The 25,456-nt window shown below is 33.7% G+C and overlaps 3 protein-coding genes and 2 long non-coding RNA genes across 6 annotated transcripts; 1 reads left to right on the forward strand and 4 right to left on the reverse strand.

Moving 5' to 3' along the window:
• Positions 1 to 114: 114 nt before the first annotated feature.
• On the reverse strand, positions 115 to 12,897 carry LOC136804890 (uncharacterized). The gene is made up of 12 exons (XM_067061401.1): positions 12,809 to 12,897; positions 10,114 to 10,434; positions 2,180 to 2,434; positions 1,821 to 1,877; positions 1,656 to 1,712; positions 1,491 to 1,547; positions 1,161 to 1,217; positions 996 to 1,052; positions 831 to 887; positions 666 to 722; positions 336 to 392; positions 115 to 227 (listed from the first exon to the last, which is right to left on the reverse strand). Exons 2-12 carry the CDS (start codon positions 10,403 to 10,405, stop codon positions 115 to 117), a joined length of 1,116 nt encoding a protein of 371 aa, XP_066917502.1. The 5' UTR covers positions 10,406 to 10,434; positions 12,809 to 12,897.
• Positions 12,898 to 13,624: 727 nt separating this feature from the next.
• On the reverse strand, positions 13,625 to 15,877 carry LOC136804949 (uncharacterized). Its single transcript, XM_067061481.1, has 6 exons — positions 15,767 to 15,877; positions 15,434 to 15,484; positions 14,838 to 15,283; positions 14,559 to 14,655; positions 14,389 to 14,460; positions 13,625 to 14,276 (listed from the first exon to the last, which is right to left on the reverse strand). Exons 1-6 carry the CDS (start codon positions 15,848 to 15,850, stop codon positions 13,989 to 13,991), a joined length of 1,038 nt encoding a protein of 345 aa, XP_066917582.1. The 5' UTR covers positions 15,851 to 15,877; the 3' UTR covers positions 13,625 to 13,988.
• A 770-nt stretch (positions 15,878 to 16,647) lies between these two features.
• On the reverse strand, positions 16,648 to 18,096 carry LOC136804950 (uncharacterized). 2 transcript variants are annotated; one of them, XR_010846318.1, is made up of 4 exons: positions 18,084 to 18,096; positions 17,730 to 17,851; positions 17,364 to 17,493; positions 16,648 to 16,676 (listed from the first exon to the last, which is right to left on the reverse strand). It is a non-coding gene; the product is annotated as an uncharacterized lncRNA (long non-coding RNA). The 2 variants fall into 2 exon arrangements; XR_010846317.1 differs by lacking the exon at positions 18,084 to 18,096 and having other exon boundaries at positions 17,730 to 18,034.
• A 38-nt stretch (positions 18,097 to 18,134) lies between these two features.
• Positions 18,135 to 20,333, reverse strand: LOC136804951 (uncharacterized). The gene is made up of 4 exons (XR_010846319.1): positions 19,988 to 20,333; positions 19,411 to 19,690; positions 18,708 to 18,795; positions 18,135 to 18,583 (listed from the first exon to the last, which is right to left on the reverse strand). It is a non-coding gene; the product is annotated as an uncharacterized lncRNA (long non-coding RNA).
• Positions 20,334 to 20,412: 79 nt separating this feature from the next.
• LOC136804891 (DNA ligase 1-like) lies at positions 20,413 to 25,456 on the forward strand. The gene is made up of 15 exons (XM_067061402.1): positions 20,413 to 20,757; positions 20,959 to 21,198; positions 21,374 to 21,427; positions 21,620 to 21,691; positions 21,827 to 21,910; positions 22,099 to 22,194; positions 22,329 to 22,403; positions 22,507 to 22,587; positions 23,061 to 23,171; positions 23,316 to 23,375; positions 23,493 to 23,558; positions 23,778 to 23,834; positions 23,971 to 24,021; positions 24,212 to 24,379; positions 25,110 to 25,456. Exons 1-15 carry the CDS (start codon positions 20,503 to 20,505, stop codon positions 25,371 to 25,373), a joined length of 1,734 nt encoding a protein of 577 aa, XP_066917503.1. The 5' UTR covers positions 20,413 to 20,502; the 3' UTR covers positions 25,374 to 25,456.

Genomic DNA, 25,456 nt, shown 5'->3' on the forward strand with positions numbered 1-25,456 from the left:
CAAACCTTCGTTTTTTGCATCCTTTTCCCCTAATGGAGTGGCTGTAAGCGCCTCGTCAACATCTATGGAGCAGAAATATAAGATTGAAGATTGGAATTCAAATGTTCATAAACTTCATATCATTACCCTCCCAAAACTGAAGACAAATTTTAATGCAATTTGATACAAACCTTCGTTTTTTGCATCCTTTTCCCCTGATGGAGTGGCTGTAAGCGCCTCGTCAACATCTATGGAGTAGAAATATAAGATTGAAGATTGGAATTCAAATGTTCATAAACTTCATATCATTATCCTCCCAAAACTGAAGACAAATTTTAATGCAATTTGATACAAACCTTCGTTTTTTGCATGCTTTTCCCCTGACGGAGTGGCTGTAAGCGCCTCATCAACATCTATGGAGTAGAAATATAAGATTGAAGATTGGAATTCAAATGTTCATAAACTTCATATCATTACCCTCCCAAAACTGAAGACAAATTTTAATGCAATTTGATACAATCCTTCGTTTTTTGCATCCTTTTCCCCTGACGGAGTCACTGTAAGCGCCTCGTCAACATCTATGGAGTAGAAATATAAGATTGAAGATTGGAATTCAAATGTTCATAAACTTCATATCATTACCCTCCCAAAACTGAAGACAAATTTTAATGCAATTTGATACAAACCTTCGTTTTTTGCATCCTTTTCCCCTGACGGAGTGGCTGTAAGCGCCTCGTCAACATCTATGGAGTAGAAATATAAGATTGAAGATTGGAATTCAAATGTTCATAAACTTCATATCATTACCCTCCCAAAACTGAAGACAAATTTTAATGCAATTTGATACAAACCTTCGTTTTTTGCATCCTTTTCCCCTGACGGAGTGGCTGTAAGCGCCTCGTCAACATCTATGGAGCAGAAATATAAGATTGAAGATTGGAATTCAAATGTTCATAAACTTCATATCATTACCCTCCCAAAACTGAAGACAAATTTTAATGCAATTTGATACAAACCTTCGTTTTTTGCATCCTTTTCCCCTGACGGAGTGGCTGTAAGCGCCTCGTCAACATCTATGGAGTAGAAATATAAGATTGAAGATTGGAATTCAAATGTTCATAAACTTCATATCATTACCCTCCCAAAACTGAAGACAAATTTTAATGCAATTTGATACAAACCTTCGTTTTTTGCATCCTTTTCCCCTGATGGAGTGGCTGTAAGCGCCTCGTCAACATCTATGGAGCAGAAATATAAGATTGAAGATTGGAATTCAAATGTTCATAAACTTCATATCATTACCCTCCCAAAACTGAAGACAAATTTTAATGCAATTTGATACAAACCTTCGTTTTTTGCATCCTTTTCCCCTGACGGAGTGGCTGTAAGCGCCTCGTCAACATATATGGAGTAGAAATATAAGATTGAAGATTGGAATTCAAATGTTCATGAACTTCATATCATTACCCTCCCAAAACTGAAGACAAATTTTAATGCAATTTGATACAAACCTTCGTTTTTTGCATCCTTTTCCCCTGACGGAGTGGCTGTAAGCGCCTCGTCAACATCTATGGAGTAGAAATATAAGATTGAAGATTGGAATTCAAATGTTCATAAACTTCATATCATTACCCTCCCAAAACTGAAGACAAATTTTAATGCAATTTGATACAAACCTTCGTTTTTTGCATCCTTTTCCCCTGGCGTAGTGGCTGTAAGCGCCTCGTCAACATCTATGGAGTAGAAATATAAGATTGAAGATTGGAATTCAAATGTTCATAAACTTCATATCATTACCCTCCCAAAACTGAAGACAAATTTTAATGCAATTTGATACAAACCTTCGTTTTTTGCATCCTTTTCCCCTGACGGAGTGGCTGTAAGCGCCTCGTCAACATCTATGGGGTAGAATAATAAGATAGTAGACATAGAGGAATCATAGTGCGGAAAGGGGTCTGATTCCCCCTTATTAAATGACCACCCTTTCTTGGCACCCCTCCAACCTTTAAAAATGCCTATCCCCAAGGGTTTTGGGCTAAATTTTCGAAAATATATAGTGTATAGTGTGATCTGATAATCCCCTTCTCGCTGCTACCCCCTTCGATAAAAGATTTCGCCGACAATAAACGACTTTCTTTTCGTCATTTTTGCCGACTAGTTTTTTTGACGTTTCAAATTTGACTTGAAAAGTATAGTATACCTTCTTTAGTGATAGAACTGTCCACTGGTTCCGTCAAAAGGTTCACACCCAGCACAACAAGAGCGCCTACACCAGACATCGCCCAAACAATGCCAGGTTTTGGCAACACGAGAAGAAAAGCGGCAAAAGGCGGAATTAGTGCAAAGGTAAAGATTTTCTTTAGCAACCATTGCTTTTCTTCCTTTGCTTTTCGTGCTTCTTCCTCAAGTACCCTTTGTCGTTCTTTAAGTTGTCGTACAGCTTCCTCCCAAGGTACTAAATGTTTAGAAAAATATTTAGAAAATCTAACAATCTGTATTTCTCATGAAATGGCAAACAAGTTTGCACAGACAAATTACTTTCAGGATAGAAAGTTTCGCGGGTAGAAACTTTCACGATATTTTCAATGTTGACCCTTTTTCTTAGAAAATTCTGCCAGATAACAAATTAAATCTGAACAAACTTTTTTGCTTCTGTTTGCTCTCTTTGGATTGTCATGGCTAGAATTTCAGTTCACCAGTTGTTTGGAAAAGCGGATGTCGGTCTTCATCAACAGATCTTTTTCATGTTACATTCAGCCTGTTTTGCAACTTTTTGTAACCAAAATAGGTACATTTTAAAAAAATCTGCGAAAATTGTATCCGCGTGAAATTTCTGCCAAGTCATAAACTTAAATTCGCTAAATCTCGCTATTTTTTCTAATTAGCGAAACTTTCTGTCCGCGAAACTTTCCGCCCTTAGTTATTTGGAAAAGAAACCATTTCTTGGCGAGGATTTTTTAAGCCAATGTTGCTTCATCCTTGTTTACTCTACTGTACAAGACTCCAACTGCTTAAAACGACTGAAAATGACATTACCTCTGGAGGTAGTTAATGTTGTTTGGAGCATTTAAGCTAAACGCTTTTTTATATAAGAATATTTTCTATAAGAATATCAGTCCAAAACTCTTTATATGATCATTTCTCATCTTTGTAGAAAAGTAAGAATATGTTAAAAATAATTCACCCTCAATTTTGGCAATTTCTTAAGAATACTTGACCCTCATCCAAAGTACACTATACGTGTTTTTATATATAAGCATAGCGCTTATAAGCATAACAAGGCTGGGATTCTGGCTCGAATACAATGGATTTATTGTTTTAGACCAATAGAAAATCAAGCATATGTAAAGCCTAGGCTTAGATTACGATATGCTTAAGATTATCAGAGCCCTCATTAGTCCATCAATAGGAATTTAGCAGGTTCACTTTCCGAAATTGAAGAAACAGAATTCAAGTAAGAGGTTTGAGCTGTATAGACTGCATTACACAAACCCCAATATTTATCTATCTATATCAAAGGCATCTCATTCGGTACGATTGAAATATTTGGTGTAATAAAGCTTGCAGGTATCTCACTTAATTGCCATGTCAATAATTTTGTCAAAAAGTGTCACTTTGTCAAGAAAATGACAGGTAGACTAATGCCTTTCGCGTGGAAGAAACACGTGTATCTCCTTCAAAACTTATGAAGTTATGTAATGCTCTGTTCATATAAAAATGAAAATTATAAAATAATAATAAAAGTACTACTATTTTCATATCTCTAAAACAGCTCTCTTGGAGCATTTAATGTTTTCATTGCACGACGGGTTGTCTTAAAAGGTGGTGCCATACCATGGGGTACCCCAATGGTGTACCTTATGGTCTACCCTGATTTCTCATTTCCACAGCATGATAACCTACTATCTTCGTAGATAAGCTGACTGTTCAAGCTTTAAGGTGGTCATCGACCCTAAAAGGCTCTTTTATTAAAAACACTATTCTGTAAAGTTATTGAAACATTTTTTGGTATAAATACACCTTTCCCGTAATTCGTAAAACTAATGCGCGCGCATTATTTTGATGCTCTCCACCGTTTGGTCTCTGGAGGTAAACAAACCCGTTTTTGCCTGCGTTCCCTTAGGGAAAGTTGGTTTTTCGAGCTTTTCTTAAGTTCTGTCGAACAAAATCCCCTCAAATTTTAGTATGTTCAATCTATTCATGATATTATACCACCCTGAAAATATTTTGCCAAAAGAAGGTCGCTGTCCAAAGTTAGAGGCTCAAATCCCACTTTCCCTAACCCCTCGCAGGCAAAAACGCGTTTTTTACCTCCCAAACAATTTTTTACACAACGGTGGAGCGCACATTTTCCCGGGCCATTTCTGAGAAATTTGAATTACGGGAAAGGTGTATTGATACTATATAACAAAAATAAAAATTTCCAATTTTTTTTTTCAAAATTGCGCCCTGTTGCTAGGGGCTACAGCCCCAGCAACCCGAAAAAATGGAAACTTTGCAACATTTTTTCTCAAGATAGCTTTAGAGTTAGAAGTTAAAACTTCGCAGGATTGTTCCTTAGATGAAACTCTATGAAATGAATGAAACATTCTTTTCTACATAACAACGGTTGCTATGGTAACTGGGAAATCATGTTTTCCTCAATTTGTGCTTTGTTCACTTCAATAATGATTTGAATCTATCCAAGAGAAAAAAAACAAAAAGTCAACTGTATTTGTCCAAATGCTGCCTTGAAATTCCCAGTGTTTTGTGAAAGCTACGTCCACATATAATTTTGTACTTTCACTTTCACTTTTAAGCAGTTTCCGAAATGAACCGAAATGAACCAAAATGATCCAAAATCATAGCAAATCATCCTCATCAAACTTCAAATACATATGCAAACATATCTTATACATACTTACTCACTATTAATGGGTGTTTAAAAGAATCTCATAAGAATAATGGTGATGAAAATACAAAAAAACAAAGAAAATTATTTACGTACCTTGTGCTTATCTTTGAAAGGTTATTATAAACTCAATTCAGAATAAATGTCATATAATATTGAGAAGCATGGTTCCTTGGAGTATTAAAGACCTCTTTTAAGTATAAATAAGCTTTAAAATGCCACTCAAAACAGGAAATAAACACATAGAAACACATGAAGCACAGAGGTTTATACTCTCAGAAGTCAACCCACCTCTCAAATGATTTCAAGGGCGGTGAATATTTACAATGTTTATAACTCGATCGCGGTACGCGTAAGCGACTTTTGAACTTAGCATAAAGAATCTTTGCGACTTTAAGACGTCCCGTAAAAATTTCAAGCAGCTTGAAGCGCTAGAAGTAGACTGGAGTCGTTTATAATGCATGTAATACAAATAATAAACACAAATAATGATTCGGGATTTAGTTTGTATAAACGACTGGAAGAATCCGGTGTTCCAGCCTTATAGATACCGGGCCTAGCTACGCAGAAACTTGCGTAGCGAGAAAACAATTTAATAAGCAACAACAAACTCTCGAAATAAAATCAACTCAAATGAAACATTTTTAACACACAAATCCACACACATTTCATTTAAAAAAAATTTTTTTGAGCGGGAAAAAGTTTAAATTGCGATATTGACACTTTTTTTTTGTTTGGAGTTAGTGCACAAAGGTTTCTAGACGACTAAAATTTACTTTTTTGCTTTATTTCTAATATGTCTTAATTAGTCGTCTAGCTTGCTAGACTACGCTAGAAGCAGAATTATAGCCATTGAGTTTCAAGACTGAAGGGCTAGAGGTCAATCTCTTTGGTAGGATTTGAAGCCAACAAATCCTACCAAAGTTGCGCGGCCTTGAGCGACCCGCCTGGTTTTTACACAAATGACAGATTGAAACTAAAATTTACCGCTTAATTTCGAAAAATATATCACTCGAAAACAAAGGAATTGCTAGATTCAATCCGTCATCAAAAATACGGCGCATATTTTAAGGCTTCAATTTTTCTTGCCTGAGAAAGGTTAGAGATTGACCTCTAGCCCTTCGGGCTTGAAACTCAATGATTATAGCTGTTTTATCGCTGGGCGGAAATACGGGCGCAAACGGGCGGAGACCAATTTCTGTCTAGGTAAGTACTAAAATTTTTAACCTTTCCTCTTATTTTTATGACCTGAAACTTTGGGAAGTTGTTGTGAATAGGTTATATTTGAGTTTTAACCAAAAAATGAAAATTTGAACAGAAAAAAGACAGACTGATATTATATGGGTCGATGACCACCTAATACTCCCCAATAGCAATGAAAATGGTTCCAGAAAAAAATTTCACTGAAAAAACAACATCTTCTTATTTTGTATACCATACGCGGAAGAATCCCATGTAGCGCCGTCGTTTCACTAGGCTGCATGCATCCCCAAATTAGTTTTGATATAGGGGATGCGAATCAGGCTCTGATATCGCTTCCGAGAAAATTACCGAATAGGTATGTATTTTGCAGAATTTTGGCGACTTGTATTTTTCAAAAAACTCGATATGTATTGTTTGAGTTATTTGATGACGTAAATAGAAATCAAATAAAGATTCAAATAAAAAGAACATATGGCTAGAAATCTCTCTTTCTCCTCTCTTTCTTTTTGTTTATCGAAATTAATTGAATTAGCAAACAAAACTCTCAAGATAACAAAAGACGACAAACTGTCAATCAAAGTTCTCTATCATTCAACTCTTTTTTGGTTAGCAGATTTATTTTTGCTAAGTTCGGAACGGTTTTGTGAGCCTGATTCGCATCCCCTATATCAAAACTTATCAGAGGGGATGTGTGCAGCTTATCGTTTCACGAAAAATCTTTACGTGGGCTTTGAAATTTTACAGACCAGGTTTTTGAAAGTAAATGTAATATGACAGTAATATACAACATATGTAATACGTATAATACATATAACACCTGTAATATGCTCATTTGTCATAACAATTCGCCAACTTTCCAATTTGAAACTAGCAACTAGCAACTTCTGAACTCGAAAAATACCTTGCCTAGTTTACTGACATGCGGTTTGAGACAAAGTAGTGAAAAATAACCCATTTCCCCGACCCATTTCATAAAGGTAAGGTTGTGTCATTCGCGTATTATTTCCCAGTCTGGTCTGTAAATCTTTTTCGGGGTAGACCATAAGGTACACCATTGGGGTACTTCATGGTATGGCACCACCTTTTAAAACAACCCTTGTATGACAATCTATATCCATTTGCACCGCCAGCATCCTATATTGAGCATGAGAAAACATCTTGTTGTAAATTGGTGTATACACCTCATATTTCGTGATAATGCCATTATTTACATAATTTAAGTGTCATTACATAAAATAACCTTGAAAATGCTTTCCCGCTAATTTTGAGGGGGTCATCCATATTGGGGTCCACAATGGGGTCCATATTGGGGGTAGTCCCAAGTTATGTCATCTTCTCCACCAAGCTTTACCGAAATTTCGGTAAAAATTTAGATAGCACCAGCACGCCGAAATTCGGATGGCAAGCCAAAATTCGAATAGCACGAGCACGCCAGAATTCGGATGGCACGCCAAAATTTTAATGGCACGCAGGCACGCCAAGGCACGAAGGCACGTAGGCACGCATGGCACGCATAACACGCTGGCACGTGATTTAGCAGACTCGGTGGTTGTTAGAGCCAAAAATGTAATTTTTGTACCGGGTGTTTCAAAAAAGTGTACAAATTTGGATTGAGATTTTGAGAAAACTAAAAATATTATAAAAACCCAAACTTTTCACCATTAGAAAGAAGAAAGGTCAACTTAAATTAATTTTGAGCTATCATATTTTAAATTAGCTTCAAGTATTCAAAAGTTATGAAGAAAATTCGAGAAAAAAAATCTTCGAAAAAGCGTCTTTTCTAGAAAAAAGTGGGGATAACATAACTTTTGAATAACTCGAAATGTAAGTCAGCCTTTCCTCTTTCTAATGGTGAAAAGTTTGGTTTTATAACAACTTTCGTTTTCTCACAATCTCAATTCAAATTTGTGTATTCACCAATATGCAACATGACCATGTTTTTAAGACAGTTGATTTTCAGATTTTATTGGCCACCACCATAAAAGTCCTCTAAAATATAACTTTGAGGGCCTGCCGAATTCTTTGAGGTCTAATATTTATAAAGTATAGGTATCTAAAAAGTACAGGTGTTATGGTCAGATATGTAATTTTTGCGCAGATATGTAATTTCATAAAACATTCGAATTTAGTACGATTTGCAGCTGGCATAGCACTCCAAGAGTTGGAACAGTAATTGATATGAGGCATGACAAGAGCGTTGGTTAATAGCTTTTTAGTATAATCTGTTAAAAGAGATGAGATCCGTTTTATCCTGTTTAAGGCAAGATAAGCTTTGCTTCGGACCCTTTTAACCTGCTCATCCCAGGTCATGTTCTCGTCAAAGACGACACCAAGATATTTCACCTCCTTTTTAGAGTCTATAGAATCACCTAGAAATCTGAGAGGAACAGACTTACATTCCTCAAATTTCTTGGATCTACCGAAGAAGATCACAACAGTTTTAGAGGTGTTGACTCAGAGTTTACATCCATAGAACCACTGACCAATATCTGAGAGTTGACGCACCAGATCAGAGCGTAATAAGTCAGGTTCGTCAGCACTCTTGATTATTATTGTGTCGTCAGCATATAGATAATAAAAAGTGCCAAAGTTCATGCAATATCCTATATCATTGATATACAGCAAGAACAGAAGAGGTCCTAATACTGATCTTTGGGGAAGACCGAAAGAATTTTCTTTTGATAAATCAGACATGGTGTTTTGAAGAAGGGCGCACTGGAGTCTGTCACTTAGATACGATTGAAACCATTCAAGGGAGACATCCCGAAATCCGTAAGAGAAAGGCTTCTTTAGGAGTATTTGGTGATCTACAGTGTCGAAAGCCTTTTTTGAGATCAACGAGTACATCTCCGACATATAAACCCTTTCCTAATTCTTTAAGGATAAAATCTGAAACGCAAATGACAACAGTGTCGGTTATGTCTGAAGCCACTTTGCGATGATGAAAGTATCTTAGATGAATCTAGAAAATCAGAGACCTGGTAATGCAACTTTTTCAAATACTTTCATAGCGATAGGTAGTATATCGCCCTTCTTGAAGACTGGTGTCACCCTTTATTTTCTTCGATGATTTAGGAACACAGCCAGAAGACAGAGAAAGGTTAAACAGATGAGTTAGATAAAAAATCTACCATATCGGTCCTTTTTACGCCGGCCCTTATTGGCGCTATCTTTGGGCTCGTGGCGTAATAAGGGCCGGCGTAAGGTGTCTGAATTAAATTACAGCCAGGCTAAAAATGAAAAACATTGAGCTTTGGCGTAATAAGGGCCGGCGTTAAATTAGGGCCGGTGGAAAAAGGGCCGATAAGGTAATTGGAATTGGCTTTCGGTAATTGGTTCTATCAAAGGAAACAGGGGACTGTGCTAATCTTAGTAAATTTTGTTTTTCTGTTAAGCATCGGATTTATAGGAAACAAATAAATAACTTTTGAGTAAATAACCTTCTCTCTTGATTGAAGTATTATATCATTCGGCAATAATTTCTTACAAAGTAAACAAAGAATGGCAAGGAAAATGAGCATATTTAATTTTCTTATAAGCATCTACTTTATGAGAATCAAATCAATAAATTTTGACTGAAGGCAATTTACCTTTCGGTAAGTAGTTATTGGAAAGTAAACAAAGTAAGTATAGCGAAAAAGATGAGCATGTTTATTTTTCTTACATCTACTTTATAAGAATCAAATCAATAACAGTTATTGATTTGATTTTGATAACGAAAGGTAAATTGCCTTCAATCAAGAGTTACTCAAAACAGAGTTAATCAAAACAGAATTGAAAATTCCTTTATTGCTTGCTTGCTTGCAATCGATATTCCTCTGAGGTACAGTTTTTCACCGATACACTGACAATTTTCATGACGATGACGAAAATTATTTTATTAGTTCATATCATGTTAGGGAAAATCTGTTTGAAATTTGGTGCAAAAAGCACTTCTAGACGAAAAGTTATTAAGGCTATGTAACCCCCTTCCTCGAACTATTTCACATTAAACTGGACAGAAATAAAAGTCAAACAATGTTAAGTTAAACAATAATTACCTGGAATTTCAGCAACCTTTGCTGTTATCGTATAATGTTTATTCAATCCTGTTGGATCATACGTTCTATCCATGAAGTGAAACTGCTGGTCGTTATATGCACTTGGGTACACAGCTTCAAGAGTGAGCCTGAAATTTTCTACGACTCCAAGGACATAATCCTGATTAAAATCAAGCCGCTGATAAAGAGCATGTTGTACGATCGCTTTGGCAATGGCATGACGAGTGCAGGTTAGTGCACCACCTTGATTGGTGGGGTGTACCTTCCCTCCTAGTGCATTTGGATCACTCATTTTTCATTCTCCATGTGATAATCAATAATCTAAAGTAATCATGATATTTGAAATACTAGAATTAGGACAATTAAAGCAACTGTACAGCCCCAAGATGTGACCCCTGCCCTAAGATGTGAAACCTGCCCCTAATTTTTTCTTGGTTCACATTTTAGGGCAAGTGGGTCACATCTTAGGGCAGCTTTTTGGGGTCACATCTTGGGGCAATCGGGTCACATCTTAAGGCAGCTTTTCGGGTCACATCTTGGGGCAAACGGGTCACATCTTAGGGCAGGTTTCACATCTTGGGGCAAACGGGTCACATATTGGGGCAGGTTTCACATCTTGGGGCTGTACAGCAACATGTTAAATTATTTCCATTTTCTCAAAAATATCGTTTTAACCCCAACCCTTTGTGCATCTTCCTATATTTTTAATAGGGGAAGCATCATGGGTGGGGGGGGGGGCTAGACAGTCCTCATAAAATCTCAGAATTGACAAATACTGGAACCTTGAAATTTTGACCAATTTTTATTACCAATACCTAACAGGGTCAAAATGTTAAATCAATAGTATTTTTTTTAATCCTGAGACGTAAAAACCTCGGGTAAATTCAGGCAATGGGGGCAACTTCAGGCCGGTCTGTAAAATACACGATACCAACAGGTAGAAAATAATCGACCCTGCGCCCCAAAAATACATGTTAATAGAGTTGCTCCGCAAAATTGGAGCAAAATAATTTTAAAGCAACAAGCTATACTTATATGGACCTACCTGATAATAATTTTTTTCATTTTAGGTGCAAATTATAATCAAAGCATTAGGAGATAGTAAACAGTTATTTAAAATGACTTAAAAAAGAAATATGAAAAATTAGATTGAAAAAAAGAAACCTTTAAGACATTAGTTTGGTTTAAAAACATGAAAAAATAACCATATCTGAAGGAAACTTAATATCCTACTTGTGCATAGTGTGCAACGGGGGTCCAGGTCCCACCAAAAAAAAGAGGTCCCAGCACTATCTAAAACCCCCACCTGTTATCTTGAATCCTTCGTCCCACCTAAAACTCGAGTTTTTCCCTGCTCCCAAAGGCAATCGTGTGGACCCTTTTTTTTAACTATGAAAGTTATTCCATTAAGATTCAAAGATTAATATATGCTTAAAATTATGATTTTACAATCAGAGCACTACAGATAGCAAATTCGTTTAAGTAAGAAGGAAGGCACCGCAGGCTAAAAATTTTAAAATGGTATGCATACTCGTGTTTGAAAATGAGGCTTCTGTAACGAAGTTGGCGAGTCCCACCAATCAAATTTTAGTCCCAGCTCATCCTATTAATCCCCCTGAAATCCAAAAAATCCGAAGTCAACGAAATCAAACCGAAATCAACAAACCCCCCTTAATTTAGGGGGGGTGCACACTATGTTGTGATATGCTTATAAAAAAGATTGAATTTGACCCATTCCCTCTTAAAAACAAAGCCAGCAACCAAAATTTTATGCATAACACAAATATTCTTTCATGCCCAAAATATTTCTTTCGAATCAAGCTCGTTGCATCCGAGAGTTTAAAGTGCAAAAATTCAGAAAAATTGAGCAATCCAATCTCAAAAAAAGCTAATTTCGGTAATGTGCTTATAAAAAAGATCGAATTTGGTCCATTTTCCTATAAAGAACACTTCTTACAGCCCAAATTTCATGCCTAGGCACAAATATTCTTTCAACTTATTACTTCATGAGTAAAGAAAACATATCTCTCGTCAAAAAAATAGAGTGATTTGGTTAAGAATGTTAATCTATGCTTGTAAATAGTGATTCTTATAGATAAGGAAGTGTTTTTTGAGCCGAAAAAATATTTTTGCAAAAATCTGTTTGAACAATCTTTTAGCTATGATGGTAGTGTACTTTCAGACAAAAAATCTGAAAAAATGAATGATCCAGTTTTTCAGAAAGTCTAAAAAACCCTTTTTTAGCTGTTTTTTGGCTGAAATTTGCCCAAAATATTTTTTTTTCGAAAATTGGGCGAATTCGAGGGTTTATGTTTATGCATCTTTGTCATCAGAAAAATCAAAAAATTGAATGAGCCAATTTCTAGAAAAGTTGTTAACGAACGCACTAACTAACTAATTAACTAACGAACATGGGTTAATTTTTAGGACCTCGAGGGTAGGTCCAAAAAGAAGTTACAATCTGGGTCGAAATATATTTTATGAATTTTTGGCTACATATTAAGTCTAATCGGATATTTCAATTTGGGAGGGGTTTATAGACTTCTAGGCTATATTCTGAGCCTTATTGGACCATTTTTGAATTTTTGGATCGTCAGATCCTAAGGTCCGAAGTCTAAAGTCTAGCGTTAAAACTCAGAGTTAAGGAAAATGTAGTGCAATTCAACCTTTGATAGTGATAAATAAATAATTATACCTCTAGAATCTGCTTTCACTTATTGCTCAATCTATCAAACACAACAAAATCTATTCATATACAAAATGCTCTTCTGTCTCTACTCGAAATGAACTTCTTAAAATGAAAGCATTCAAAACCAAACCACTTTATTGACGTTAAACTCTTTTTCAGATTAAATGGGACTTTTTCATTTTAATTGGAACTTCCATAGCGGATTATAGCAAAAAAAACGCTAACCTTAGCGAATTCTGTATCAACCAATCAGAATACAGAATTAAAAAAGAGAGAAAACGCTATCAATAGCGGCAACGCTATCGTTAGCAAATTTGCCACTATCGATAGTGCAATGCTTTTTTAACCAATGAGAAGAAAGAATTTCCCTCACAATGATTAATAAAAAAGCAATAAAAGGATTAACAACACTATCGATAGCGATATGTAATTTTCAACCAATGAATGTGTAAGTTTGCCACTATCGATAGTGTATATGCTTTTTTAACCAATGAGAAGAAAGAACTTTCCTCACAATGATTAATAAAAAAGCAATAAAAGGATTAACAACACTATCGATAGCATTATGTAATTTTCAACCAATGAATGTGTAAGTTTGCCACTATCGATAGTGTATATGCTTTTTTAACCAATGAATGTGCTTTTTAACCAATAAAAAGAAGAAATTTTATCCCACGATATGATCATAGATAAAAGAAAATCTTATCCAATTCAATGAAACGAAAGTCATGTGTTTCTATGTTTGTGAAAAAACATTTACTTTCTTGCAATTAGTGATCAAAGAAAAGAATATACTAGGAGAAAGAATTTAGAGCCATCAGATTGATCAGTCAGGTTCTATTATGATGTTAAAAAAATACTAAAATGTTAAAGAGCAAAAATTATCTTTAAAAACTAATACAGCTTACAATAAATCCAAGTTCTAATTCTATAAGAACAATTTTATAAGAACAGTAATCCTGAAAAACGGCAAAAAATTAGAACAATTTAAGAATAGTACCGAGGTTAAAACATGTAAAAGTTTTCTGTTTTATTTTTCCTTTTTATCGATATAGAAAAAAATTATACAGCTTTGGTGGAAATTCATTCCGAGCTTGTGATGGATAGGAAATTTGAGAAAATGTAGAACAGTCGAGGTTCATTCCATATTTCATGGTTCCTTTGAAATAAAAACGTGCAACATATTTCATAAGCTAACATTCATAACGTTTTTTTCTGCTCCTTTTCCGGCTATTACATTTCTGGACTTGACTTTTAAAGCCCTTTTTGCCTTGACCCGTGCCTTTGCTTTTGAGAGCGGATCCTTTTCGTTTTTGTTGTTTTTCTTTTTGTTTGTTTTGTTTGCGTTTGCCGTTTCATTGTTTTTTTTCTTTTTGTTCGTTTTGTTCGTTTTGTTTTCGTTTGCCGTTTCAGTGGGATTTTTCTTCTTCTTTTTCTTTGGCTTCTCGCGCTCGGAATGCTTTGAAATCAGCGTCTAAAATTGAAATAAATTCAATTGAAATACACTTATTCTTCTTCTACTTTTCTATTCAATTAGAGATAACATAATTGCTTTATTACAAATAATTCTTTAATCAAATCCTTACACGCGGAGTCCTTTGTGACTTTTCCATGAGCATATCTATATGCTCGTTTCTCCTTGCGTCGTCCTCTGACATCTAAAAGATATTTGATTAAAATTTAAATGAATTCTATTAAATTTTCTTCTCTTTTCTTTACTTTTGAAAAAGATACATTAAAATGTTTATGCACATACTTTTGAGAACGGCACAACATCTGCGTGAGGTTTCAAATAACTCAAAAAGCATCCACCATCTGATATCAGAGTTGCAGCACTGGCTTCACTCCATTTCCTTGGAAAAGAATTGATTCCAAAAATTGATTTCAATTAAAAAATGGAAACACGTGCTTTTTAAAACAATAAAATCGACCAGAACGGGAATCATTGACTAAAAATTTCGAATTTACGAGTTTAGACTGATAAATACTGTTTTTAGCTCAATTTTCCATACTTTTGAAGAAAGGAGACTCTTACATTTGTTCCTTTCGTAGATTGTCGGTGAAATTACCCCACCATATCATTGATTGATGGGGCAATTTCACAGAGCAAGATTGTATTTTTTCTTCAATCTCGTCTACTGGAAGTTGTTTTCTCCAACTAAACCGTACTAAGGGAATGGGTCCAGTTGGTAGATGCGAAAGGAGTGCTGGCTTGAGTTGGGTCCATTCTGGATCCATTGCGAAACGTTTAAAAGATAAGTCAACTTCCTCGTTGACTAGCTCAAACTTGTAAGCGTGCGGCTCAGTATGATGAGACGGTGTTCTTATGTTGGGCATAAACCAGTCCCGGTAATTGAATACATATTTCAGTAAAGAAACACTCGTGTTTTGTTTCTGAAAGGATTCCTTAATCGTTTGAAGCAGGTGATCAATTGTGAATACGTCTTTCTTGTTTAAGGTCGTTGAAATGTTACTGAATGTCTGATAAGATTAAAAATGTATAAAAAGAGATTAAGTTTTGTACGTCCATCGCCTATAACTTAAATCGACAAATGCGAAAGTCTTTTCTATTTTGGAAGAAAATTAAAACAAATTGATGAAGAGGAAAAATTATGAAAATAATTTCCTTACACTATCGATATCTTCGTGGGTATGTCCAACAAGCAAGTAAGAAAGACGAACCTAATGTCGAATCAATATGTTTATTTTCATTCAACCAAAGGATACATTCTTTTGTAACACATCATCTTTTTATTTGCTCGAGAACATTTTATGCATAAGTTTAAATTGGTATAAACGGTGCGTTTTAAGAATTTACGAGCAGAAACTAAAATGTTGATATCATTTCGGTACCATTTGCCGACTGTAACTTTTTACAGTAATTTTATAGTAATTGGTTTTCTTTTCTTCATTAATTAATTAAACTATATTTAAGTCTTGATGAGTATTGTTGTATTTATATACCTTTTTAACGATTCTTTTTAACACCAAAAACGCAAAAAAGGCTAATAAAAACTGATTTTTATTCTCTCTCCAGCAATTATCCATTTGTACATAAAGAACTGGTGGAAGAACTTCATCCTGAATGAAACGAGAAGTAAATATCTCATTATAGTCCGAAAAGATCATTGGGAAATACCACTGTTTTAAATAAAAAATACTTTACTTATTTTGCTTTCCAAACTCAAATGTACAAAAGAAACCGACACACAGAAATGAAAGATTGAAAGCTTGATAGCCAAAAACTCTAAAGTGAAAATAAGCGATTTTTATGGTATCCATTTTTTTGCTTTACAAAATGTTACATAACAATATCATATACCTTTTATGAGTATTTTGTTTCGTTTTTCTAGAGGATTAGTGAAGAACACCCGTTTCTTAACATCGAAAATAAATTGTTTACCATGAAGGGCAGATAGATTGTGTTATGTTAATTCTTTTGAAATCCTACTTGAACAAAAACCTGTTTATTCTATTGATGAAGGGAATGACTTCACACAAAAAGCAGTTTTGAAACGACAAAGGTCCATTATTTGGAGCTTAACCACGTTTATTTCTTTTTTAGAAATCTATTCCATTTTAAATATTTCTCTTTAAATTTCCTATTGAATTGCTATTTATTTTTCAAACAAAGACAAACGAATTGAATTGTGAGTTTTCGCGTATTAAAAATTTGAAGAAATTCTTTTCTGTATGACAGTTAATTGGGTTAATGACTTACCTTGGCTATTCTCATAAAAACATAACTCAAAATTGACATAGTCAAATTAGAGTCATGTGGTGTTTCATGAAGATCGACCACGTAAAAAGCCTTTCGGCAACCGTGCGACAAAACACCTTGTGTATGGGTCTTTACAAACTCAGATGAATATTCCTGAAGGAAAATGTTGAAATGTTTAAAATATTAACCTGAACTTTAAGCATCATGCTATTAAAAATTGCCTGAATTACAAATTTATTCTCGTTTGTAATTTACACGTTTTTTTTATAAGAACGTCAAAAATTTTCGAAGCCTTCGGATGTTCTTAGTTTTTTGGATTTGAAGCCTAAAAATGTTCTTAAAATGTTCTTATTTTCAGCATTTATTGAGCATTTGGATGTAATTTCTTAAAAAATTGCATGTTTTTAAGTCTCCAAAGCCTTAGAATGTTCTTAAGATGTTCTTAAATTTTTTGGGCCTCGAAGCCTTATGTTCTTATATAGTTTGTTCTTATAAAAAAAACGTGTATTTCTTTAATTACAGATGTTTTAAGGGTGGTAATTTTCCGACTTCTACTAAAAGTCGTCCCAGTGTAAAAATAGCATAGAAATTCCCCATTGAAAAACGTAAAAATCTTTATATTCCCACTAAACTTTGATCTACTTAAATTTCTCATCCCCACCAATATTTCGAACAAAGAACAATCATAATTTCGTATCCCCAGTGGAAAAAGTCCGTTTTTGATAACCCCGTTAGATATAAAAAAAATATCCCACACTGACACTGAGACAGGGGTGTATGTTTGTACTCTCGAGTCAGATTTGGTTAAACTGATCTTTTATCAAAAAGTGTAAAACAGACCTTAGAAAGGGTGAAAAAATGAGGCAGAGATGTTTTGTTCTGATCCATTCCATCGATGATAATACTGGCGTATCGATCAGGATTATTTCTGGCTTTAGTCTGATGGACCTTGTATTTTGCTCTTTCACCCCTAAGGATACAAAAATTGTATTGGTGTAAACAGGAATAATTCCTGTTGTTCACTCTCAAAATTTCATGCTCAAAATGATATATTTTTCGTATTAATTATATTCTTAGTACAATCTTGTTTACTGATACACCGTGTCTCTGCTGGAAAGGCTGTCTAGACATTATGAACAGCTAAGGATTTTCATTTTATAACAAAGAAAGTGCTTGCATTTTACAAACATAAATCAACCAACTTACATTTGTTGTTCGTTATGCAATTTTCGTATTAAGGACATTTTATTTTTCAAATCCTTGTCTTTGGTTGAATTTTTTATGTCTTTGATTAGGGTGCATATGCCACACTTCGTGAATCTCGTGTTCTTTTGGATGAAAAGTATTAAAGTTATATTTGATTAATTATGATTTATGATCATAACAGAAGGACTATAGACTAAAGAATAGAGGCAAAAATTGCTTTTGCTTGAAATTCACAGCTGCCCCCTCTATTATCCCATAATAAGGAATACTGTGATTGTTCCAACAACACAGTTTAACGTCACAAGGTCGTGGCAGATTCAAGATAACAATAGAAAATTAAAAAAATCCGGAAACCTCTGAAATCTTTTAAAATTTGCTGATTAATTTTCAACTTGAAACTTTAATTAAACTGGCAAAACAAAGCAGGATAGGTGCAAAAATAAAGCTATATTCATGGCAGAAAGGACGCAGAGAAAAATTGAATACACGTTTTTTTTATTAAGAACTGCTCTTATAAAAAAGCGTGTAGAGTTTGAACGAGACTCCCTAGAGATTTATTCCTTTATTTGTTCCGCGCATCTAAAGTTCAAAGGCACCGCAATGTGAACAGAATTAAATATCCGCGTCTAATGTTAGATTTTTTCAACAAGTGAGGAACAGGCTTTAAAGACACTTGTTTGAATGATAGATTTAATTCCATTTTGAATAACCTGTAATTTAATTTCTTCTTTATATGTCTTGTAAACAGCTCTTTTGGTAAAACAGGCTGGGATGACCCGAGAATCAGGATCCCGGTCCGGCGGAGCATCTCCACAATCATCAGCGAATCGCTTTATCCATAAAACAGCATGATGCTAAAATGCATAAAATAAATTTCTTTGTAAAATAGAACATGGGAAAGGACCTTTTCTCTTAGTAGCTAAAACAACAACATGCAACAATGATAATAACGAAATCTGAAAAATCTGCAATACTTACATATTCGCTGCTGCATTGTTTTGCTCCCTTTCGCTCTGTTGCCCCATCTTTGTGGCCTTTTAGAAGGGCATTGCGTTTTCGATAGAATCTAAAAAGAATAACCGTAATGGAAAATCGATAAGATTGAAAAAAGGCATGTTAAAGCTTTATACACGCTTTTTTATAAGAATATACTTTATAAGAATATTCATGATGAAATTGGCCTAAAAGTTAAGAATGTCCTAAGAATAATGTTATCTTAAATCTTTTCAAAGTCAAATTTCATAAAAAAATCCTCAAGTAAAGATACTCTAAAATCTTCTCAAGCTGATTTTTAACTGGCTTATTATTTCTTCTTGTTCTTCTCTTTCAACCAATTAGATGGTTTTAATATTACTCATTTTAGCATAACACGTCTTTTTTATAAGAATAGCGATTTTTGGTTTCATGATGAATATTCTTAACTCTTTGGTCATCCTAAGATATTCTTGATAACATATTCTAAATTTTTTCTCACTCTCAGTCTGAAAAATGTTAAGAGTGATATTAAAATTATTTGATTGAAAGAGAAGAAGAAATAAGCCAATTTTTTATAAAGTATATTCTTATAAAAAACCGTGTATTTTGGACGATTTCGACCAAAAAGTTATATTTATCATGAAACCAAAAAAACACTTTTCTTATAAAAATATTTCACTTTAAAAATATAAAATGGGAAAGTTACCTAGACTTTGATATGCTATAACAAAAAACCAAAATTTTTGGCAGACAACTCGATCAATATGAAACACCAAAGCGTGAGAAAATCTTTGCGATCTCAAAAAGTTTATGATAAACGTATTTTGTTGCTCTTCGTCTTTCTCCCAGAATTGCTCCCTTATTCTAGTCACTTGAAACGCAGAAAAGCCTTCGTGACATTTTCTTTCACAGCAACTGTTCTGTTTAAATTCTTCTAAATCATTCGCAACTTTTTCGATATTCAGTCTCTGCTTCTTCCGAGGTATCTAGAAGGTTGAATAAAACAGAAAATTACCCAAAGTAATCTTACATTTTTTTCAATTGTTAAGCAATTTTTCTCTATAATCTTTAAAATCTTTACTAAAATTTATACGATTCATTGAAACTTTTCTGTTTGGTTCGATCTCGCTTGGGATGTTTTTCTCTGTATATATTAGAAATTTGAGAATTCATACGGGATAAATTCTAAATTCTACTAAACTATGCTAAACTATACGAAAGAAGGCATCAGATAGATAGTTAATTGCCGGGCATAAAAACGTAATAATAAAAGATTAACTTACTTTTGCTGCCATCAAATTTTTATTCTTATCTTCGCTTGTTTCCATCTTACCATTTCAAAAAAAAATATCATAAAATGGGTCCTAGGTGAAAAAGGTTTTTTCGTTAAAGCCATTGACCTTTTACATAGTCATAATGTATGTTGATTCAGCAGATTGAAATAAATAGAATCTTTTGTAATGAATAAAGAAAAATGTGGAGCAAGATTTTTTTCTTCCTTTTATTTACAAATTTGAAAGGAATCTTTTATTAAAATTTTGCTGACATCAGTTTCAGACGAGTCGGGTGTATATAACACTGTATAATCCCTTTAATAGTGTTAAAAAAAGAAATTGAATTCGTTTTAAAAGGATAATGGTACCGCTTAACCTAAATGTACGTTTTACATTATTTCGAATTCAATAAAAAAATTTAAAAACCCCTATTGTGAAACTTCTTTTGTATTCTGTTTCATCTACGAGATATTGGCAAAAAGGCCAACAATTTACTCCTAATTCATATTACATCGTCCGCCAAAATGGCTAGTAACTTTGGATTTGAATCTATACTCCCAAAACCTTGTGGTTTACCAAGTGAAGATGATTTTAATAGTGAAAGTAAACTTCGAGAGGTATCGTTTTTTGATCTCGTTAGTTTGCTCCGTACTGCTATTCAAAATCGCAACGACGAGACTACTAGGGTTGATAAATTGTATCGAGAGATGACCACAAAAGAATTTAAAAAAATGAAAGATGAGTGTGTGATGGAGATGGAAATAGAAAACAAAGTCAAGGTAATAACAATAACTATTACAATAACAAGTAAAATTGAAACTCTTTCTCGGTCACGGAAATAATGAGTATAATTTTAGACGAGTTTAATTCACTTCATACTTTGGTTTGGAATATTTTAGAGTTATTTTTTAGAAATACTCATGAAATCGATTATTTCCACAGGCCTCGTTTATAAAACACTTTTTCTACTTTGTTTACAGGTGATTCGAAGTGATCAGTACTATCTCTGGAGGTGTGCGCTACTTTGCACGAGTGATTATCGCTTATTTGAAAGGATAAGCTCACAAAATACAGTTGGGCACTTCAGAGTAAGATCTCTATTTGAAGGTTTAAATGTAACATCCATATCAGAAGCACTTGGATTATGGCTTGAAAGAGGAGATATTGGAGCAAAAGAATTGGGTAAAATCAACAAAGACCTAAAAGCTAAGCAAAAAGAGGTACGTATTACTTCGATCGTTGAAGACTTAATTGCCTAAAATTTTAAGAAATTATAATAAAAAAGTTACTGAAGGGTTAGTCCACTTGATACTTTATGGGGTCGTGCAATTATCCTTTAATATTTATCGACTAGTCTCATCATATCGATTGTAACATCATAATTTCTGTTTACAGATTGAAGTCACCTCCGAGAGAATAAGAACAGAGATAGTGGTTGATGAGTATGAGGTATGTAGAAAGACATTATTGATAGAGTATCAGAGGAAAAGAAATTACAATTAGTGCAGCCATGAATCAGTACACCCACTCGTTACCCCAGTGAGTTTTTCAGCCCCGGTTGAAACTTTCCAAACGCTTTGAAATGAAACCCATTTTGCATTAAAAAAAATGCTTATCGTGTGTAGAAAAACATTTTTTTAGAATCGAAAATTGAAGAGAAAGATCGATGAAGCACGCACTAAAGAAAATGTTTTAAACGCTGAAATATTGAGGGTATTGGCAATTTACTTTTTCCACAAACATTCTAAACTGAATATCCTAAAGGCTGTTTATTTTTAGATGGATTTCGTATTTCATTTCACCAGGTTTACATCGAAAATAATTAATTTTTAAAATTTTTCATTTTAGCTGAAAGAAATCATACGTTTCAATGAATATGATAGGGCAGAATCAAAGAGGGAGAATGATTTGCTTATGGAGAAAATAAACCTGGTACGTTTTTTTTCTTGATTAATAAAGCAAAAGATGTAAAGTAGCATTGAAGATGGCTGAGAAACAATAGATTCTTTTCAATAATTAGCAATATAGAGATTTAAGCACGTACTCAGCATGACCTCATAAGATGTCTGTAAAAATGTTGTAAATACAATAATGAAAAAATATATGCACATCTTTTTAAGCTTCAAAAAGAAAATAACTATTTGCTACAAAACAATGAATTGCAGAACGACAGGCTAAAATCATTGATGGATGGAAACTCAAATTATCTAAATAATGTAAGATGTTATTGTAAAAATGGTATTATTCATTGAGGTGGACACTGTCAAACATTTACGGCATCAATATCACTTTAAACATAATATACGTATTACATTATAATTATACAATTGATAATTACTCTTTTTAACAGCTACAATCGACACCGGCACATAGAAAAAGAAAAATGATTGACGAAAGTGGGACAAGCGATGCATTTTCTTACATTGTATGATTTTTTTTCAATGTTGGTTTTCTATAGCTTTCTAAAACTTTTGCTGAACAGAAAATTGTGAAGAACTTCTATTTCATGATTTTTTGGTAAATTTTAGATTGTCACCGATAATCATGGCGGCGACAGTGGCGGTGTTGAATTAACTCAGCATGAACAAGACCAAAATGAAATGCAACAGGTATTACATTCTTTTTTTTGACTAAGAACAATTTTATAAGAACAATGAGGCTCAAAATGGCCAAAAAATAAGAGCAATTAAAGAACAGTTCTGATGCTGCAAAGTTAAAAAAAACGGTTGTTTTTTTTCGATCATGTTTTACCGAATATGTTTTTGACTAAAGCTGATATTGTATCTTTTGAAACTCTTATTACCCTTTATAGGACCCTGGCTAGAAAATTTCTTGCTCAAAAAATATTTTTCCCAACAAAAAAATAAGAAGAGTTTGAGCCTCAACTCAAATATAATGGTTCCTATATAAAAAAAGACTGTAGTAATAATTTTTCCCCTGTTTAGATCAATTCAGAGAAAATAGATTAAATTAGGTTTTATAAATATGTTGATGGATTAACATATTTTGCATAAATTTTTTCTAAAGATGTTCAAAACTTTCAACTTTCGATTGTCAACATTACATTATCTTTAAACTTTAGAACAACTCGAACAACTCTGGCCAGCTTAACCAATCTCTGAATGGGTCTTACAGTTGTCCATTGGTTGGTGTTCTTGATAGGCAATTTGGTGGGTCTATCACAACATCCGAGGTAAATATATTACATTTTAAGTTTGCTCGTATCAATTTTCTGCCGTTGAGGAATTACTACCCGTTTTGAAATATTGGTTATTTTTATCGTATTTATGTTAATGCATAGATTAAAATGTTACATTATCTTAAATTCTTCCAACAGACTTCGCTTGAAGAAGATACACATAATTTCATGAAAGAGCAAAACGAAAAAGGACAAAAGGTATTAAACGGATAATGTAGATATACTATACACTACTTGAGTCTTGTTGAATGGAGGTTTTTATATATAACGAGTATTGGAAAAATATTGATAACAGGAATGCCTTCTTTTTTCCAGAATACGGTTGACTTTCAAGTAGATAAAGCAAGCGAAGCAACATCCTTAGAGGAAACAAAAAACGATGTGAGTTTTTTATTGTTTGAAATTAATCAGCTTTAGAAGCTTTTTTTTTAATTTAATCACATAATTTGAATCATGTGCACAGTTCGATGGTTCACGTGATTCATCCTTTTTAGTGCAAAATCAATAGATTTTTAAAAATCATGATAAAAGTTAGTTTTTTATTGCGAAATCTTTCTTCGTGTGTTTACTTTTCCCTTTTTGTTTCTTGTTTTTAAATAGACATTAGATGATGAAACAACTCAAGCTACAGCTACGGATAATGATCTTGTGAATGACGTAAGTGTTCTTTCTTCGGAACGTTTTTGCTCAAACATATGCTACCTTTAAAGAGTTTATTAGATCAATTTTATTTTCAAAGATTCTATACTATAATAAATGCTATAATATTGTCAATTTAAATGTTTATGTATAGAATGAAATTCCAGAGCCCACGTCAAGTAATAAACCAAAGCATGAAGAAAATGTACGTATTTTTAAGACTCACACCGTTTATTCAACTTTTTGCAGCACGAAAATAAAGACAAAAATAAAGTAATTTCAATCCCTACTGTTCTTAAAACTCACAAGCGTAAATATCGCATTTAACAACCAAAAATTCAATTTCATCAGATTCTTTGTTGAATAAAGTTTTCTTGCTAAATTTTTCCTTACAGAAAAAAGAAGAGCCGTGTATTTCAAAGAAACAAAAAAATTCGAAGAAAAAAGAAAAAACTCCAAGAAAAAGTGAACCGAACGTAGAGAAGCAAGGAACGAAGAAAGGAAAGAATAAACGCGCAAAGTATACAGAAAAGCAGAATTTAGATATCATCAAAGTTGTCGAGGTAAAGATACATGTTTTTTTTTTTATAAGCAAGTGTATGCCCCTTGGTCAGGCTCGAGTATGCTTAAGCTTTCAAAGCATCCAGACATAGAATATGCTTATTATATGCTTAAGAATTATTATGCTTTTGATTCACCCAATCAAATTTTTTAGTAAAATCTTTAAAATTTTGTTAATATTCGATTCAAAAAGCATTTAAATTTTTGAGCAGTGGAATGTGGCTAGCCGTGGAATGTCTTTTTTTACTTGACCACTTGCATACCTTTTTGAATAGAAAGAGATTGACTACTTGAAAACTATTTCAGGCTAGCGTATATGCTTATGTTATGCTTAGGAAATCTGCAAATCTGAGCCTTCATATGCTTATAAGCGTTATGCTTATAAAAAAAAACATGTAATTTTTTATAAGAACGTTGAGGCTGAGATTTGCTCAAAAATTAATTAATGCTTTATTAAAATTGTGTCCCAGGTACACAATTTATTTTATTAGTTTTTATTTCAACTTCCAAACGATCTCTAGGCTGCACACATCCCCTCTGATAAGTTATGATATATCAAAACTAATTTGGGGATGCATGCAGCCTAAACGATCTCGTGTTGAAACAACATTTTTTGGGCGCCAAAACAACATTCCGTGCTTAAATAGAACAAAAGTTAGAACAAAAGAATTTAAAACAAAGCATTCTCCGGTATTCTTTTTCGATGAAACCATACTTCTTTTTTACTTATAGGACGAATTGCTTCCAATTATGGAAGTAAAAGTTGGCCAATGGGTGATGGTTAAGTACAACACGAAGAGATTCCTCGGTATGGTGGAAAAAATTAAAGATGGCGAAGCTCTTGTGTGCTGTCTCAAAAAGGCCTTTCCTGATGAAAAACCACAAGACCTGGAAAAAGAGTGCGACACCCTTTTTTATGAGGAAATTTATAAGTCTCCTGTTACTCCTATCTTGACAAAAGTAGGTCGGGCGTTACTTTGGAAGTATGAGGTATGAGAAATTATTGGAATACACTCTTTTTTATAAGAGCCACGAATTTTGTTTTCTTATTTTTGATGGTAAAAGTCTTTAGTCTGTAG

Source organism: Clytia hemisphaerica, unplaced genomic scaffold, assembly GCF_902728285.1.
Source record: "Clytia hemisphaerica strain Z4C2 unplaced genomic scaffold, Clytia hemisphaerica genome assembly, whole genome shotgun sequence".
Classification (NCBI taxonomy): domain Eukaryota; kingdom Metazoa; phylum Cnidaria; class Hydrozoa; order Leptothecata; family Clytiidae; genus Clytia; species Clytia hemisphaerica.